General features: G+C 33.2%; 2 protein-coding genes across 4 annotated transcripts; one reads left to right on the top strand and one right to left on the bottom strand.

The window, feature by feature from the left end:
• The first annotated feature begins 4,807 nt into the window (after positions 1-4,807).
• Positions 4,808-9,218, top strand: LOC114290836 (putative serine/threonine-protein kinase PBL9). 2 transcript variants are annotated; one of them, XM_082906758.1, is made up of 7 exons: positions 4,808-5,251; positions 5,377-5,534; positions 6,078-6,397; positions 6,861-6,996; positions 7,084-7,226; positions 7,321-7,444; positions 8,330-9,218. In XM_082906758.1, exons 2-7 carry the CDS (start codon positions 5,483-5,485, stop codon positions 8,767-8,769), a joined length of 1,215 nt encoding a protein of 404 aa, XP_082762884.1. In that variant the 5' UTR covers positions 4,808-5,251; positions 5,377-5,482; the 3' UTR covers positions 8,770-9,218. The 2 variants fall into 2 exon arrangements, with proteins under 2 accessions (XP_082762884.1, XP_082762885.1); XM_082906759.1 differs by having other exon boundaries at positions 4,845-5,251; positions 5,418-5,534.
• A 2,199-nt stretch (positions 9,219-11,417) lies between these two features.
• Positions 11,418-16,457, bottom strand: LOC114290837 (Protein kinase superfamily protein). Of its 2 annotated transcripts, none has more exons than XM_028234849.2 (4): positions 15,747-16,457; positions 14,477-14,737; positions 12,940-13,062; positions 11,418-12,598 (listed from the first exon to the last, which is right to left on the bottom strand). In XM_028234849.2, the coding sequence occupies exons 1-4, from the start codon at positions 16,137-16,139 to the stop codon at positions 12,038-12,040; spliced, it is 1,338 nt and encodes a 445-aa protein (XP_028090650.2). In that variant the 5' UTR covers positions 16,140-16,457; the 3' UTR covers positions 11,418-12,037. The 2 variants fall into 2 exon arrangements, with proteins under 2 accessions (XP_028090650.2, XP_028090651.2); XM_028234850.2 differs by having other exon boundaries at positions 14,477-14,744; positions 15,747-16,408.
• Positions 16,458-20,338: the final 3,881 nt, after the last annotated feature.

Raw genomic sequence — 20,338 nt, 5'->3', positions numbered from 1 at the left:
GTTCGCTTTTAGCCACTTTTTTTAGTTTGTAGCAAAAGTTAATTTTTTTTTATTTGGGAAATTAGTTTTTAGCCAATGGTGAAATTACAATTCTACCCATCATGGGTCAAAATGTGTTACATGGGTAAAGTTGTAAATATTTTAAACTAAATATGAGTAGTTTGATCATTTTTTTATGATTTGACATTATAAATAAATATTAATAAAAAAAAAAATTAAAAATCACTTTTTATTAACTTTTCAAATCATTTATTTAAAAAAGTCAAAAAATTACCATGTCAATGATTTGATTGTTTTGTGTGCCGGGTGGTGGTTTCCTTGGCTTTTCTGCAACTCAAATTTTTTTTTTAAAACTTTTTTTGGCTTTTCTTCTACTCAAAACCTTTTTTTTTATTTATTTATTTTTTCCCTCTTTGGAACAATGATTTGATTGTTTTGTGCCAAAAACAAAATAAAGTGACTTGATGGTTGCATTGCCACCCTTGCATTTTTTCATGAGATGCACACGTAATAAAGAATTGTTAAAATAATTAATTAAAGTTAAAATTTTAATAATTGACAGTATAATTTAGCAATGTTGATCATACAAATATTATTTCTTTTTATTTTTTTTTACAAATAATAAAATCAAAATATTGATAGTACAAAAAGTAGAATATAACAAGTACGCAGAGAGCATTTCCATACAAAGAACTTTATAAGAAGGGATGACATCCCTTTAGTTTGTGATTGAATTGTTGAGTTTGTGAGGGCTTATCACGGATCTCGTTTTGATAATCTGAATCGTTTAATGTGTAGAACTTGTTCAGTACTATACACTTATAAAATATCACGTTAATCAGATATCGATAATTACGTGATCAATTCAATTTTGTAAAAAAAAATAAATAGCGAAAAAATAAACAGTTGATAAAAATCTGATTGTATGAGATAGTTATCGATATCTGATTAACGTGATTTTTTTACAGACAAAAATCTGATTGTATGTGATAGTTATCAACGATTTTCACGCATTACACGGTTCGAATTATCAAAACGAAACCCGTGGTAGACTTTCATAGACTCAACAATACCCTCAAATATGATCACAAATTAGAGGAAAGCTGAGTCCTTATGAAAAATGCGTACCACTGAATCCTTTTCCTGATTCTCAAGCCAAGCCGGTCTACGGCTCGAATAGCTACGTAGCGAAATTATTTACATGCATTACACAGATTTTTATTAAAAATTGAAAATATATATATAATAAATTTTATAATTTTAATATAATTATGTCAGTTTTTTTTTCCCCCTCATAAGGCCGAGTCCTGTTTGGGATCTATTAAAATAATCAAAATTTTAAAAAAGTTAAAACCTTGTTTATTATTAATTAAAAAAAATAAAGTATCATATTAATTTCTTCACTAAAAAAAAGTGACTATTTTTTTTTTAAACTTTTCAAATACATTAATTTTTTTGTAATTTATCAAAAAAAAATTAAAAATTTATTAAAAACTTACTAAGAAAGTTAATCTAAAATAATTGAAACTAATGTAGATAGTGCTCAAAAATAAATAAAATATATATAGGGCATTATTATTCTACAGGAAAACAAACACACATCTAATGAATTTGGGCTTGCTCGAATTATTCAAATTTGTACATGTCAGTTGATACATCGGTCATCTGGGAGAATGTTGGTTGATATGCCGATTGATAAAGGTGATAATTGTTGTGAGAGAGATTTATAAATTGGCTTTGGGCTGTGGTAGAAGCCGGACAGAGAGAGGTCCGAGCATGTTTAGGGTGAGCTAACGTGGGCTTCTCCAGAATTGGTTCGCTCGGTCGAGGCCCAAGTCCCACATTTGGGCCGAGCTAACTTGGGCCTGTCTAGGTTAGGTTTGCTCGGTCGAGTCCAGCTTCCAAGTTTGGGCCGAGCTAACTTGGTCGAGGTGATTGTCGGGCAACCCGGGTTATGTGGTTCACACATTTAGCTCGGTGGGAAGAGTCTTCTGTATACCGGCTTAATCTGTCTGGAGCTCAGTCGTACCGGAATCCTACTGAGCTCGGTTGTGATGGAGCTCGGCAAGTGGCCCTGTCGGGCTCGTTACATAGCACGGTCGTAGGAGGCCGAGATGAGGTCGTCGGGCTGCCCCATTCCCGCTAATGTTGTCTGGCAGTTTGAGTAGGTGGTGTTTAGCTGGATTTGGGCTGACGGATGTGAGAGCAGCTCCACGTGTCAATAAGCAAATGGATGCAGAGTTGAGCGCTGAAAGTATATAAGCATGACTGCAACCCCCATACTGGCATGGAACATCATTTGGTGAGAGAAACTTAAACATCCAACTCTCTTCCCCTCTCTCTCTCTCTCTATCTCTGAGTGTGTGCTAACTTGACCATCGGAGGGGTTTTCCGGCAACACACCGCCGGGTAGCTCACCGCCGTTGCGTTCACAGGTTGATCGGATAGAAGCGGAGCTTGGACGAAAAGAGTACGGGCATTGTGGAATATTTATTCCCCGTACAATTGTGATTGACAATGATGACGCAAGTCTTTCGGCGCAAGATCATTCGAAAAGTTGTTAGGCCAATTGTCCTGATTACCTAATTTGGACAATTCAGCGAGCTCAAATTCAATTGGTCAATCATTTTTTATTATTGTAGTACTTTTCTAACTTAATGATGTAGTAATTAATTGAAATATTTCAAGTAATTTTGTTTTTCATATCTTATCTAAACATTAACCAACTGGATTTATAAAGTGTATATAGAAATTAGATTTGTATAATGAACAAGGGAGGATTACGTATTAATTAATTAAAAAATTTAATATAATTATGTTAAATTCGTTACATGTTTTTCAAAAGTTGAGAAGATTAGTATATAGAAATTGCTATGAATTCTAAATAATTTATCAAATTTTTTATCAAATCTATCACATAAGTGTGAGACTCACACAAATTCATATGTGTGGGTCTCACACTCCTATGAGAGATGTGATAAAAAATAATAAATCATTTGCAATCTTAACATAACTTTAATGCCTCATTTAAAAATAAGTTATTTTAGTATTTTTTTAGATTTTTACAAAAAGATATACAGAAAAATAAATAAAGTGATGTGATAATTTATAGCCTCCGTTTAGGAAGTGAGTTGTCTTTTTGACTTTTTTTTGGCTAAAAAGCTTGATTTGGGACGGGCTTTTTATCTTTTTTGGATTTTTTGACTTTTTTTTTAGAGAAGAGTATAATGATTATGGGTTGGATATGATGTTTTGTTTGTTGTGACTAAAATAACTTATTGTCTTTTGTGGCTAAAATAGTCCCAAACCTCATTGCCAAATGGAGCCATAATGGTTTTTTAAATTTTTAACTAAAATATATAGGATTATTTTGAGAAGATAGTTAAAAACTATCTTTTAATTTTTAATCCATTTTAAGGGGTTGTTTGGGATAACCTAAATAAGTGTACTTTTTGTCTTTTTATGAAAAGATGTGCAGAAAAATAGAGAGGTGATGTGATGAAAAAAAAGTAAAAATATGGATTATTTGGGACTTCCCAAACTTGGCCTAAATCATATTATCTATCATAATTTTTTATAAAAATTTTTAAAAAATTAATTTTCAATTATTTTTTCAAAACACTTCATAATTAACAAACGAGGCCTTAGACGACCTTGTTTGGGAAGTAACTTTTTTTAATTTAAAAGTCAAAAAGTCACTAAGGCCTCGTTTGACAAGTATTCCTTTTTGCCAAAAAGTTAAAAAGTTACTAAAAAAATCAAAAAGCCAACAACCCATACTAAAAAGTCAAAGATTCCATTTTCTCTATACTTTTTGCACATATTTTCTTAAAAAGTTAAAAAGTCATTCCAAACATACTAGTTTTTTTTACATCACATTTTAGTCAAAAAAACCAAAAAGTTACTGAAAAAGCCTATTCCTAAATAAGGCCTAAAAAAATCAAAAAGTCAATAATTTATATCAAAAAATTAAAGATTCTCTTTTCTCTTTATTTTTTATATACTTTTTTGTAAAAAATTATGCTAAACATACTAAGGCCAAGTTTGGCAACTCTAAAATAATTCATCTTTTTATCTTTTTATTTTTTTTTCATCACATCACCTCTCTACTTTTCTGCACATCTTTTCGTAAAAAGATAAAAAGTGCACTTATTTAGGTCATCCCAAACAACCCCTAAATTTTTATAGGGTCCAGCTTGTCTCAAGTTGAGATCAAGACTGGACCCGTCCAGTTCGGCCCATGAGGCCCATTTTTTGGGCTCATTTTGATAATCCGAACCGTTCAATGTGTAGAACTCGTCGAGTACTATATGACTATAAAAAAACACGTTGATCAGATATCAATAGTTATGTGATCAAATCAATTTTATATAAAAAATAGACGGTGAAACAATTAACGGTTGATAAAAAAACTGTTTTGTTCACATAGTTATCGATATCCGATCAACGTGATTTTTTACAGTCATATAGTACTCGACGAGTTCTACACATTGAACAGTTCAAATTATCAAAACAGGACTCGTGGTGGACTCCCACGAATCTAACAGTATAATCTAATCCGATCTTAAATTGGACTAAAGCCACTGCCTTTTTTATATTATATTTTCATCAAAAAATTAAAAATTATTAAAAAAATATGTTTCGAAGCGAGAAATTATTGTAAAATTTAGGTCAAGTTTGGTTATTCTAAATAAGTACACACTTTTTATCTTTTTATCATCATATTATCTCTCTATTTTTTTGAATATCTTTTCATAAAAAGATAAAAAATACACTTATTTAGATCATTCCAAACAACCCCTTGCTCAATTATTTATGGAACAGAGGAGGGATGGATGACAGCAGTCCGTGGGTGGCTTATCCATTCCATCTTCTTCTAAGTTCTGACTCAGTAATGCTAGTAGTAGGTCGTCTGTAGTCTAGAGAGACACTGTGCTCTTTTGTTGTGTTGAGAGAGAGAGAGACACCCACACTAACGTTAAGTTGTTGGGGGCGGGCCATCCCGCCATTAATGCCCTTTCCACCCTCCCAACCTCTCTCTCTCTCTCTCTCTCTCTCTCTAAACTTGTGATCAGTGTAGTTCTACCACACACATAGGTCCACCCTTTCTCTCCCTCTCTCACCCATTTCGCGTGAAATGTCTCACATAGAAAGAGAGCTACCGCACAAAACATAGTACAACTAACCCATCCCTCACTCTCTCTCTGGTTTCTTCTCTAAGCCTAGCCTTTGATTCCAGACAGAATAAGAGGTGGGTTTAGTTTGTTTACTTGTGGTGGCAACGAAAGCCAGCTTCTTTTTATAGAAGCAATTTCTTGTTCTTCCCTTTCTTTTGACATATAGATCTGCTTTTTTTTTCTTTTTTCTTTTTTGAAGTTCTGTAGCTGAGAAACCCTAATTTTTGGAGGATCTGGTAGGGTTGGAAATTCTGGCGAAGGGAAAAAGCGAAAGCGTTTGTTCTGTTTCTTGGCTTTGGTATCAAATGGGTATTTGCTTAAGTGCTCGAATCAAAGCTGAGAGCCCCTGTCACACTGGTACTCAGAAATTTCACTCTTTATTTTAATCACTCATACATGTGTGTATGTGTGTATTCCCGTTTTGGATTGGTGTTTTTAATGGCTGAAAATCAATAGTTTCAGTTATGTTACCTAAACAAGATTCATCTTTCCTTTGGAAGCCTATTGTATTGTAGCTCTAATCTTTTTGTTTAATTATGGGTTTTGATTGAAACATTTAAGTTCCCAAAATTAATAATTGCCTACTTGTATGAGAATTTAATGTTCAATAATATTGGGTCATCTCGACATGCTTACTCTTCAGTTTTTCTGTTAATTTTAGCTGATATTCTTAGTTTACATATTGGGTCATTGCAAAATTGCTAAGTAGATGATAAGCAATGTGATGTGTATCCATTGGGTAAGTCCATAAAGGGAATTACTTGAAGTTCTGAATTTAATTATGTTTTATTAGGTTAATTGTTTCTGAAATTCCATTTTTGTTGTTACTGAGGATCAGAATCCATAACAAGAGAGGCAATTGTAATAAATATCACTGTGATATTACATTGGCTTGTTCAGGGGGGAGTTCGAAACCTGTTAGCACGGATGGCAATGATCTTAGTCGTTCTAGCAGCAAAGCATCATCAGTTTCTGTACCTCCTCGGAGTGAGGGTGAAATCTTGCAGTCCTCAAATTTGAAGAGCTTTAGTTTTTCTGATCTCAAGATGTCCACAAGGAACTTCCGTCCAGACAGTGTGCTTGGAGAAGGTGGTTTTGGTTCGGTTTTCAAGGGTTGGATCGATGAGAACTCTCTTACGGCCTCAAAGCCAGGGACCGGCACGGTTATTGCTGTGAAAAGGCTTAATCAAGAAGGTCTCCAAGGTCACAAAGAGTGGCTGGTGAGTTATATACATTTCTGTAGAATTGGCTTCAAGCTTTCGCAATGGGGCAATTTTGGTCTTTGCATTCACAAGGACAAGTTTGCAATTTTTTGTCTGAGTAAGCCACATTTGTACACAAAATCATTCATTGGTCCTCTTGAAGGATTGAAAATAACATGCTTGCTTGAGTAGTCCACTTAGAAAACACTAGTGAGGACATCTTTTTTTTTTTCATTTTGGTCCCTGAAGTCTATAGCACATTGGTAAGGAAGTGTGTCAAAATCAAGATCATCTGCTCCTGTCTATGCTTCATTCTATGTTCCCTTATAATTTGTGAGTTTATTGGGTTTTTTATGTCACCATAAGTGATCTTGATTCAAAGGAACAGAGAAAGATGCATGGAAGGGGACAGATGATCTGGATTCAGTATTTCACGTTGATGTGTATATTTCATTTATTTGTTGTATTACTGGTCCCACAGGCAGAAGTGAATTATCTGGGGCAGTTTTATCATCGTCATCTGGTGAAACTCATTGGGTATTGCTTGGAGGATGAACACAGGCTTCTGGTGTATGAATTCATGCCTAGGGGCAGCTTGGAAAATCATTTGTTCAGGAGTGAGTTCTTTCTACCCAACTAGGACTTTTAAACCAAAATTTTCTCCTTGAAAATTCCATAACTGACAGCAAATTGTTGTGTAACAGGAGGTTCTTACTTCCAACCACTTTCTTGGAACCTTCGTTTAAAGGTTGCTCTTGGTGCTGCAAAGGGACTTGCTTTTCTTCACGGTGCTGAAACAAAAGTGATATATCGGGACTTCAAAACTTCTAATATATTGCTTGATTCAGTATGTTTCTTTGAACCAAATTTGGTGCTTTTTTCAGATTCCAGAAAGCTAATCATGGTTCTGATAGGCATTTTTTTCAATCTTTTAATGTCAGAATTACAATGCAAAGCTTTCTGATTTTGGGTTGGCAAAGGATGGGCCGACAGGCGACAAAAGCCATGTCTCCACTAGGGTCATGGGAACCCACGGATATGCAGCTCCAGAATATCTAGCCACTGGTATGTCTAAATGCATGTTTGCTTTTTGTTTCTGTTTAAATGTTGATATATGTTGTCTGAGTTGGTAATTGGGAATATTCTCATGTTACTGGCATGGGTTCAAAATTCCGATGGATTAAAAGGTTCAGGGGATTTGGGCCCGATCTGGGAACCCTGAGTATTCCTTCTTGGGGTTGTGGTCCAAAGGGCCGTGCCTAGCGGGTTCTCAGTTTTTGAAATAAGTATCTCTATATGTTGTTTTCGATTCAGGTTTCTCTTTCCTTCTGAGCCACCCAGCTAACCCATTGGAATTCTTTCCCATTTTGGGGATTAAAGTTTCTAAGCTAGCAGCCACCTACCTAATTCAACTGTCTGGCTACCTTTAGGATTGTTTTCTGTCTTCTATGTCACTTGCAAGAAGAATTTGCTATTTTGTTCATGTATATGTGATTAGGGTAAGCTCCATCAGTTCTTAACTTTGTGTCCCTATGCACAAAGGACCCTAATAGATAAAGTAAGGGTATAGTAAGTCACTGTAATGGATCAATAGCACTTCTCCATTTGAATTTGCTTTCTGGGCTGCCTTCAATACTTTGCTTTTTTTTTGGTGGGGGGCGGCAAAACCCTGAGCCCCCTTTTTAAGTAATGTTTTGATTGATGTAATTTCTCTATCTAGCTTTTCTCAGTCCACTTTTATGTCATTTTAAATCTTGCTATCTACTGTTGCTATCAATTAAGTTCCACCTTGTTCATGAAATTTTCATCGAGTTCCATTAACACTACATTGAGAGAGCTAATTCACGTGTTAATAGGACTCACATGGAAAATTTGTGAGAAAAGTAGGACTTATTGTGAAAGTTTCCTATTTCTTTACTAGTTATTCATTCTACTTTTCACCTCTTCTAGGTCACTTGACTGCCAGGAGTGATGTATATAGTTTCGGAGTAGTACTCCTTGAAATGTTATCTGGCCGGAGAGCAGTAGACAAGAATAGGCCATCCGGGGAACACAACCTAGTGGAATGGGCCAAACCCTACCTGGCCAACAAGCGTAAAATCTACCGCGTTCTCGACAACCGTCTCGAAGGTCAGTACACATTGGACGTAGCCTACAAAGCAGCCAACCTTGCACTTCGATGCCTGTCCACAGAACCCAAGTTCAGGCCTAACATGGATGAGGTGGTGAAAGAATTGGAAGAGCTTCACGATTTGAAGGAAACAGGAAATACTCGCAGCGATCAAACCAGTGCGCCCAAGCCTCGGAGGCGAAGCGCAGGTGATGTTGGTAACGGGAACACTGCGGCCGCTTATCCCAGGCCATCTACTTCCCCACTTTATACAAAATGAATGAATGAACTTCGACAAAGCTGATTTTCATTTCATTCGAAGATATTGAAGGGTGGTTTACCAGAGGGCTCAGCATTTACCCATATCTCTGCTCAATGACTGTAGTACAGTCATTGTGGCTAGCTAATATATTCGAAATGAAACCTTCTTTTGACTCAGTCTCTAGGTGAGCTTGTAACCCAACAAATTGGACTAGCAAAATGTTTGTAAGATAGCGTGGGTTGTAACATAGCTATGGCACGTAGTTTGAACGTTGAATTGTTCAACCCACGCTATTTTTTTTATCTACGTGCCATAGCTATAGGCATGGATTGTCAATAGCTCACTTTTCCCCTAACATATGATTACCCCTTGTTTTCCTCCAAAAGCCATTTCAATTTAGGTACTGCACCACATCGGTGTGTCTGTTTTCTAGGACTGTATAATGAATCAAATTATCTTTATTTGTATTTGATTTGTTAAAAAAATTTAAAGATCAATTCGTTACGTAAATAAATTAAACTTAGACAACCTATTATTTAACTCAATAAGTTTGTGTTCATTATAAAAAACTAAGTTACTTGAATTTAGCTCTATTAAGACTCATTTGAGATCAACTCAAAAGATAAATAAATTAAATTTAAATACATTTTGAAACTAATGATATTCAAGCCAACCTTAAATAATTTGCTAATTGATTTGACTCGTTATGGTTTCAACCACACAGTTTGTGTCTTTTGGGTCAGTTCAACCCTAACTAGCTATCTTCAATTATTCATGGTCTGCTTTCTGAAAAATGCTCAAGCATACTTCATTGGACTTATAACTTAAAGAGTACGTCACCAAGATAGTAAATAGTTATTCAAAATTTCATTTTACTATTTTTGCTCGTTATTTTTTTAATATACATTTCAAAAAGGCTATATACTTTAGTTATTTTCTATTAAAATATTTTTATACGTTAATTACTTTCTTTTCCATCTTGAAAAAAAAAACTAACTTCTTTCAAATTATTATTATTTTTTATTCTTTTAAATATAATTATATTTTTGTGAAATTTACATTTTTTTACTGTCATATTTTTCTATAGTCATTATTTTTTTTTATTTAAAATTTATGTATAAAAATTGTATTTTTAAGTTATTTTATGAGAGAGCTGAGAAATTTCAGATTAAGAAAACAAATAAAATGAAGAAAGAGTGCCATAGAGAAACAAATGTTTGAATTAAAAGGATAAAAAATAAATAAAAACTAGCGCAAAGTATCTCGTCTTTTCTAGCGAGATACTGTAGCAAAATATTAGTTTAGCTTTACATTAGCTAGGCTGCTGCAGAAGAAATTTAAGTCTTTGGCTTGATATAGTAGAGTTTTTGGTGAGGACACGTTTTTATAAATATCTACTTATATTTTATTTAGTTTATATTATTTTATTATATTTTAATAAATTTTATGAGTAATATAATTGTCAAAATATCCTTAATAATATTCACATTTACATTGTAAATGTTTCGTAATAAAAATGTTAACACCGTCAATGTGAATGTTCACACTATCAATGTAAATATTAATATGTCAATGTGAATGTTCACACCGTCAATGTAAATATTCACATTATAAAATATGAATATTCACATTACCAAATTGCTACCATTCAAAAAATATTTGTAAGGGTGGAAATGTCTATAAAATATTTTAAATATGAGAATTAGAATTTAATAAATCAAATGTTCAAATAATGATATAAGAATATCTTATAGATTAATTAAGATACAAACTCTTGAAAAAGAATTTTTTAATAAATCTTCTTTTTTGTTGAAATGAAGAGACTGCTGAAAATACTCTAAACTAGTTCCAAAAAAAAAAAATACTAGTTCAAGTGGCTGACTAGTTAAACGAAACTATCCAAGGAAAACAATCATTCTTAATTCATAAAATATAAAAAGGTTATAAAAGAAGTTGAAAAAGAGGGGGGGAGGGAATTTTAGCCAAAATCCTTCTATTGAATCATTATTTGGTAAAAAAGACAATTTAATTTATTTTGCTTCATAAATTTTTGAAGGAAAAAATACATAATTGAGCAAGGATAGAGTAAAAAAAAAAAAATTCTTTTTCTTGGACAATATTGTCCATGTATGTATATATATATCTCACAAATCTTTTGACAATAAACATTTTTATTTTATTTTATACAAGTTTAAAAATGTTGTGTATGTGCATTTTTTGTTCGTTTATCTAATATATATTCTGTTTTTTGTAACAGTAAAATATTACTGTGAACCAGAGGAACATGTTATTATTAGGCAAAATAACATATTACTATCAAAACAAAATAACATGTATTGATTACATCAATTTTGACGATATTTTTTTATTTTTCAAGAATTTCATAATCAATATGAATCTTATTTGATAGATTTTGATGAGAAGATTTTAAAAATACTAATTTTATTAAAAATCGACATTCAAATCAAAAATTATATTATTTTAAAATTTAAAATATGAAATTACCCGCTACGTATATTTTGATAATAGACAGTTTTAAACTTTTCAAGAAAAACTTTTTATACTTATTCTTAATGTATTAAAGTTTTATTATGAGAAAGTTTTGATCAAATTCCCTGAAAAAAGAGTGAAGAACAGTTTATTTTGAAAATAAAGGGGGCCACTGGTCAATTTTAACTGGTGTTCCTAGATACTAATTTTTACATTAATTCAACAAAAGATACACAGTAAACATGTTTTCTACAATAGCCCCAATATTCCTTCTTTCAACAGCATTACTGAAAAATCAACATTAGTTCACATCCAACTTGAATTTGAAGCATCTCAATGATGTTGGCTGTAGACTGTATGAGAAATCTGTAGACAAAATGTTTTCCAATTTTGGTGCTGACAATTGCTGTCTAATGGTGCCCAGAAAACAAGGGAGCCAATTAACTGCAATCCACTTAATGAAGGGACGGGGACGGAACGGAGATAGCGACAGCTCGGTGGCAACCTAGCAAACTAACACAGGATTCTGTCCGTTTTCTCACCGTCTCCCAATCCCAAATCACCTCTCTACAGTCTCTCTGCCTCTGATACAGAGAATCTGCATCCCAATATGTGTTCCAAGGAAAAGCATGCTTAATGCCGCTTTCTGAACACACTGTATATACAAGATTGATAGAAAAATAGAGCAAAAGATATAAGCCTCCAATCTTCAGGGCAATTGACGCTGGATAAATCTTCTGAATAACTGCATTTATCTGCCAATGCCAGGTAGAAAAAGGGTGGATGCATGGTGTATTCACCATGTTCTTACTATCCCAGGTGTCCAATTTCTCCAATCCAACTTTCCAATGGATTTGTTCCTCAAGCTGATCATTTCTTTTAAGTCAAAAACCCTTTTCCTGGGATTGTTCTCCTCTTTGCATGGTTCAGCTTCCTCTTCAGTTTCTTCCTGGCCATCTTCGGATTCTTTGGCAGGTTGGGGGAAAACATCATCATGTAATGGTGTCTTACTAATGATATTTCCCAGCATCTCAACTACATCACTCATTTTAGGGCGGGATTTGGGCTGTTTCATGAGGCACTTGTTGGCTAGAGCCGCGAGTTTCTGAGCTGATTTGATGCAATACTGCCCTTCTAGTCGGGGATCTAATATAAGGCGGAATTTCTTCGAATCTGACACATAAGGCCTCACCCATTCCAGGAGCTTCTGCTCACTCCGAGGCAAATTTCGTTCCAATGCTCGCCTTCCGGTGATTAGCTCATAGAGAACCACACCAAAGCTCCAAACATCACTTTTAGCAGTCAACCTGCCAGTGTGAACGTATTCAGGGGCTGCATAACCTACTGTACCAACAACCTAACATGAAAAAAAGGAGAAAATTAGAGAAGCAAGCATTTTATAAACAAAAATCAATTTATAATATTAAACACCCAGGCAGTAATCAAAACTCATCATTCATCAGGTCCCATTTTGGACACATTGTATTGCAAAGAACTATATAGCGGATGCTGCTGACTTCAACCAAGAAGAAGAAGAAAAGAAGGTGATGACGATGATAGCATCCGCATCATCATTCTTTTCATTAATAAAATCCCCTGGGTGGAGCCAGCTGACAGTAAATCCTGATATCCTGATGAGGGTCCTAATCCTGGGACTAATTTTGTTTAAATCTCACACATCCAAGAAAACAAACTTACTGCTGTTGAAATGTGACTTAGTCCAGCAGCTGGACCCTGCCTAGCAAGTCCAAAGTCTGAGAGCTTTGCATTGAATTCCTCATCCAGAAGAATGTTCGAAGTTTTAAAATCACGAAAAATTAACTGCACCAAATATATAGCAGATCAAAATCACATCATGCAACTTACAGTTGAGAAATCGTATAATCTAAAAAGCCATAATCTGATAGGGTTTCTCATTATGTACTTGTCTAAAGTTCCATTCAGTGAAATTGTTGAAGACACAACTGGGGAGAAGATTACTCAACATGAAGACTTCAGACTTAGTGCAACAAGGCAATAGTGGTATTAATTTTGATGTTTACCATAGCATTGAAAAACTAGGAGTAGAAAATAATCGGCGCCCAGCAGCTGCTTGTGACAAAATAAATCAAGAGCTTGATTCCTTTTCCAAACATTACACAAAATGCTTCAGTAAGAATTTTCCCAAGGGAAATGATAATGCCACAAACTTCTCTCACACCCCGTGTGAAAGAGAAGTGTGTGGGACCAACATTTGGTGCCTGGCATTAACAGTACCCTTTTCTCAAGTGACGACATAATATTAATTGGCTTCAGTGTAGTTCATCAGTGAGAATATGAGCAGGATGTTTTAACTGATATTTAATGGTGGCTTAGACGTACTTGATAACGAGTATTCAGGATTTATCACTTACTGGCCTTCTTTAAAACTAATTTGAAGTTTGGTTTTCTTGTAGAAGCAGTTCTCTGTCACTTCTCAGCTATTGAACAAACATATCATCCAGCTTTGCAACCAGGTAAACGAAATACAAACAATCTTCAAATTATTTTGCTTTTTTTTATTTATTTATTTTTTAGAATGTATCTTAATCTTGTACTTTTATGTTTGCTGTCAGCATCCTCCATCTACAACTTTTAGTATCCACCATATTTTTTATTGGCCCGCCAAATTTGCAAGTAGAAACTGTAGTTCTGAATTTGAAAACTCCTCGGAGTGCTAGAATTAATTAATTTGTAGTCATTACGTGTAATATTGGCTAAAGCTAAGGGAAGAGACAGTGCCAATAGACTTTATTCCGGTTAATTCTTCTATTGAAAAGCAAAAGGATGAATATATGTACATACACACACATAGTTGGAATTATGCCAAAAACATCAACTCTTGCCGTGCATTCCAAGGACATTAAAAAGACTTCAACAGACAAACTTCAATCTCTTATCATAACTCGAATGATCATAAGTAAATTGAACCTATATACCCGAATAAAATAAAAATAAAGAAGAACTGAGTAAAGACTGGCTAAAGTAATCCGTGTTGAGAATGACCCTTGATATGATATGATATGTCATTCATCTCCAACATAACCAGATCTACAATTTAACAATCAGTATAGTCATGGTAATGCCAAATATTTAAACCCTATTAGCCAGACATCAGTCAGCAAACTACATTGGGATTTAAAAAACCATAATTCTAAATGTAGTTGAAATGAAATTAAAATGATTTGCATTTATACAAAGGACGAGAGTAAATAACCTGAAAGTCCATTTCTTCATGCAAATAAGCCAAACCACGAGCTGCATCTTGAGCAATTTTTAATCTTGCCATCCATGGCAGAGGAGATGCTACCCGAGCCAACAAATGGTCCTCTAAGCTTTTGTTACGCATGAGCTCATACACCAAGAGCCGCTGAATCCCTCTTTCATCATCTTCTGCACAGTATCCCACTAACTTGACAAGATTTGGGTGCTTGACTACACCCAACAAGTTCACTTCATTGATCCATTCCTTGTGCCCCTGAAAACTAGAACGAAAAATAACAAAACCCATCAGATAACCTTTAAATTTATGGAGGAGATGCTCTCAAAGCTCAAACATACAATATATATCAATCCACAGCTAGGAAATGAGATCAGTCCCATAAGGAACCCACCCTCTGAATCCACTTCCTGCTGGTGACATAAAGGGTCATTGTAATTATCGATTTGACAACTTTGTAACTAAGAAATAACAAAAGCCTTAAAAGCTATGAAAGATATTGCCAACGAAATGGCAGCAATTGCCATGGGCCAGTGCACATTTTTTATTTTTTAAATGAGAAGAATCAGATTTTATTTAGATCAGGCACAAAACCCTCATCTGAATGATAGTGCAGACACTAATTCGAAGAAGCACAAAACCCGATGGAAAATTTGGAACTGAACAACTATTTGGTCACAAGCATGCAGTGATCATTTAATGGGCATTGATGATTAACAGAGCTACAGCCAAGATGGATCGTGTCTTATCAATTAACATATCATGAAACGCCAGAATTATGTATCCACAAAACAATTTCATTTCCATGAAACATCCAAATATGCAAATGTACCATGCTGAAAAATCTGATCTGAAGAAAGAAACGCCGCAGCACCCAAAAAGGAAAAAGAAAGAGCGGTCTCATTCAGACTTACAAACAAATGGCGCAAATATAATTTTAATTTTAATTTACATGGAAAATATGAACATTGGTGCTGAAAAATCTGATCCGCACCCGAAAATGCAGGGGAAGAAGGAAAAAAAAAACTATATGATCTCATTCATCAGCCTATCTAGTCTATGAAGTCACTGCATTCTATCTTTGTTGAATTAAAAGCTTCATTGATTACACTTGCAGTTTAACAAATCGTATAATTAATAGATCAAAGCTTGAATCTTTACTCAAATACGCAACCATTGTTAAATCAGGATCAAAGTTTTTGCACACAAAATGGGTCTTTAAATTTCAAATATTTTTACTAATAGAATAGAGAACAAAAGGGCATGCCTGGAAACCATTACGATTGAGCTGTTTGATAGCGACATCCATCTTCGAATCGGGACAATTATCCTTATCGGAAACCCTAACAACCCCTCTGTAAACACACCCAAACCCTCCCTCTCCGATAATCAGAGCTCTCCTGAACCCTCTCGTAGCCGATTTGAGCTCGGCGAACGTGAAAACTCGCAGATCGTTGGCACGGCGGTGAGTGAGGAACTCATAGAAGCCGAGCGAATCAGTGAAGTCCCTGGACTCGGAGTCGAACTCGGAGCGCCTGGTATCGACGCTGCTGGAGGCGACGCTGAAGGAGCGAGCCCAGGAGACCTTGGAGGTCCTCGAAACGACGCCGTCCTCGTCCTCCTCCCTCCTCTCGCCATTAGTAAAATGAAAGCACTTCATCTTCTTCTTCGATCACTCAGTGAAGAAGAAAAGGACTCGAAGCCCTAGAAATGGACATGGGAGGCAGGCGATAATCCAGAGAGATAGATATTTGGGCTTTAGAGAGAGAGAGAGAATGGTTGATTTTAGAGAGAGAAAGACGTTGAGTGGATCAACAAACTGGGATTGTAGGGAAAGAATTGTTTAAATAATGAGAAAGCGACGTGAAAACAAACAAACAGAGCAGGTTCGTATCGTTCTTTGATGCATTGTCGTCATGTTCCAGAGACACTCAGTTATAGAGAGAGAGAGTCACGAGGAATAACCTCAGGGGTTGTGACATTGTGGTAAAGCTTTGGGTTTGAATACCAGGGTCACAAGTTCAATTTTTTCTCTTGGGTCAATTTTTTGGACGAAATATTGTTGGTTAGGAGGTTGGATCTTAAGAATATCTAATCAGCTATTTGGTGTGGGTTTAATGCTTCCCGCTGTGCGAGTTCTAATTTAATCGGAGCTTGTCTTGGGAGGTCGGGACAAGCTTCCAGGTTATAGTCTCTTACTCGGAACGGTGATCTCCTCATGGGACGCTGCCTTGATCCTGCGGGAGGGTGGGAGGATTTCCCTGTAACCAAAAAAAAAAAAAAAAAAAAAAAAGTCACGAGGAATAGGAGACTGCGATGGTGAAGAGTGTACGTAGTGGGACGCAAAGTCACAGGCCACACCTGAATAAGGCTGAAAAACAAACCGAAATAAGTTTACTCAAATTTGATTTACGTTGTCTTTGGTTAGGAAATTTGAGGAAGAGTTTGGAAAGAAAAAAAATATTAAGTAAAATATGAATAAAATATATATATTTTTTATTTAATTTTACATATATTTTTTATTTTTCTTTTTAAATTTCTTCCCAAATCTTCTAACCAAACACAGCATTAGAAATATTTTGGAAAGTGATTTAAAAATCACTTTCTAACTTTTAATCCACTCCCTTCTCTCATAAAAAAAGTTAAAAAAATGAAAAAATAACTTTTAATCATCTTTCCAAAACACTCCTTTACTATGCTTAGAATAATGTTAGGAATCAGTTTTACTAAAATTTTTATTACGACAATGCTACGTAGCTCAAATTTTGTGGCTCAAAAGTGGCTCAAATGGCCAAAACGACGTCGTTTTGAGTACAGAACAACATAAAAAAGGCCAAAACGATATCGTTTTGACCATTTGAGCCACTTTTGAGCCACAAAATTTGAGCTACGAGACATTTTCCTTTTTATTAAATGTCTTATCAAGAGTGGGATTCATATCATTTGTGTTTTATGTAGATCTCACACCTATATAAGACATTTAGTAAAATTTTTAGAATTTCTAATAATTTTGTTATGCTTAAACTTGCATGGTTAGGTGATGAATCAATTTTGAATGAGTTTTTTAAAGTCCAACCCAAGTTAAGTTTAAGCTCTTTTTTGGCAATTAGGTTAAAGGTTAATTTATTGATTTTTTAATTTATTTGGTTATATTATTATTATTATTATTATTATTATTATTATTATTATTATTTTGCACTTTTTTAAGAAAAAACAATATAAGTTAAAAAAAATATATTTTTCAAAATAGACCTAAGTAGCTTAATTTTTTTTATATTATATATATTTATCGAGTCAAGTAATAAATTATTTAAGAAATTGTTTGGAATAATTTAAATAAATATATTTATTTGGATCATTTAACTTCATATATCAATAAATAAGTAAACTCCAAACCACTCCTAAGGTCCTATTTGGTGGTTTTTTTTTTTAAACTAAAAATTGATAATCAGAAAGTATAAATTAAAAATATTCGTTCTCTAGCTTATAAATAATTAATTTTTTAAACTTATTTAAGTTATTTTTACCTAATAAGCTATAAGCTGAATTTGTACCAAACAGTCAAGTATAGACTTTCAAATTAAAATAAGGTATAATTACATTCTAAAAGCTGTAATAAACAACTCTAAGTTTGATTTAAAAATTTACGAATTCAAATTATATTTAAAATTAATTTATTTACATAACGAATTAATCTCAAATAAATAAACTAAGACCTCGTTTGGGGAGTAATTATTTTAGTTAAAAGTTTATTATAAATTATTATATTACTCTTTTTATTTTTCTACACATCTTTTTATAAAAAAATTAAAAAATTACTGAAATAACTTACTTCTAAACATATCATAGGTAATCACTCCTGCCTATCAAAGGTAAATTGGGGGGTCTTTGATTTTGGTGGAAGGCATAATGGTTAGTTTTGTGATTAGAGTTTATTTGAGGTGTGTCATATAAGCATCTTTTTTTAATTTTTTTTAAATTACATTATATTTTCTATTTTTTTATATTTTTTTAAAATATCAAAAAATACATTTATTAAGATCATCTTAAATAAACCTTTAATTTTGCATGCACTAAAAAAATATTTTTTTTTTTGCATACATATACTTATTTGGATCACGTCAATTAACATCTCCTATTTATTTTTTTATACGTTTTTTACAAAAAATAAAAAATTATACTTATTTAAAACATCTCAAACACATTCTTAATTTGATTGCTGAGTCTTATTAAATTCATAATAAAATAATCAAAAATTAAAACAACTTATTAAAATAATAACTTCTCAAACACCTATAATAATATAAAATGCAGGCGGCGCCATATGAGGATGGTCGAAATTGCTGGCGTTTAACGATCGTAGCTGTCAATTTTTATGCAAAGGAAATTGTTATTTTTTCTATAAATGTGGGCACACCTCGTGACTTTGGAAATTGGACTAATTCAGAATTTCGAATATGCAGTTGATTACATTTTCATGATGATGGTGATTAATATCAACAAAGTCAGAAGTGTTAGAATTTTTTTTAATTAAATTTTGAATTTTTATATCTAACTCCATTATAAATTTTAAATTATCCCTGAACCTAAACACAAATTGTAAAGCTTCAAATAATTTCAAAATAAAGGCTTATTTTGGGAAGATGGTAAAAAATGACTTTTTGACTTTTAACCAAGCTTCTGCCTTTTTTAGACAAATGATTTGAGAAATTAGTAAAAAGTGACTTTTTGGCTCTTTTGATTAATGTTTGTTTATGATGTCAAATCATAATAAAATGACCAACCTACCCCCATTTATTTAAAATATTTACAACTTCACCTATGTAACACATTTTGACTCATGAGGGTAAAATTATAATTTCACCGTTGGCTAAAAACCAACTTCCCAAATGAAAAAAAAAGAAAGACAAAAAAGCCAACTTTTGGCTTTTGCTACAAACCAAAAAAAGTGGCTAAAAGTCAACTTCCCAAAATAGCCCAAAGCTAATTAATAACAAAATAAGTTTTAAAAAGGCTATCTTTCTTACTAACAAAATAAAAAGAAATTGTCAAACCAAAATTATTCCTTTAGCAATTATCAAATGTATCAAACATTTTTAGAATTTAAAAATGTAAAAAGCAGTTGCCAAACTTTAATTTATTTTTTAAGTGGATCTTGTTATGCGGCTGTTAAAAAATCAAATGATGTAAAAATATATAATTTTAATACACAATTCATTATTTTTCATTTATATTTTTTTATACATTTTAATTTATTTTTTTAAAAAAATGCATACCAATATTAGCAACCTCAGTTAAACATTCCCTTTATATTTTGTTAATCTCAATATTTGTCCAATTGTTGTTATTTCTACCACACATTATTGGTGGGAAAATTATAGTATTTTAATTTAAGTTATATTGGTTTAAACTATAATATTAAGCACTTCTATATCTCTTTTCAAAATGTCTCAACATAAATGGTGTGCAACAATTTTTCAAAACAACTAAAGAAGTTTAGGGTTTAGATACCAATATGAGTAGATAAAAAGGTAAATCATATCCGATTAATTTATTTTTTATAGGTATATTTTACTTGATATATTCTAAAATGTGAGCGGTTCGGATTATCGAAGTGAGTCCCGAATGGGTCCATCTAACTGCACAACAGTGACTATTGTATACCCCGTACAACAGCCATCCCAAATCCATAACTTCTACTATGATTGGAACAAAACATTAGCAGAAGTTAACTTTATTGTTAAAATAGAAATTTTCAATAAATCTATTATCGTCACTAATTTTTTTTTTTTTTTCATTTTAAATCAATTTTACACTTTAATTTATAATTTGTTGGGAATGATTACAGAAATTGATGTC

The sequence above is a fragment of the Camellia sinensis genome, chromosome 14, assembly GCF_055761805.1.
Source record: "Camellia sinensis isolate YWXY chromosome 14, ASM5576180v1, whole genome shotgun sequence".
In the NCBI taxonomy this organism is placed as follows: domain Eukaryota; kingdom Viridiplantae; phylum Streptophyta; class Magnoliopsida; order Ericales; family Theaceae; genus Camellia; species Camellia sinensis.
The sequence above is the reverse complement of the archived record's forward strand: the minus strand, read 5'-3'. Positions and strand labels throughout refer to the sequence as shown.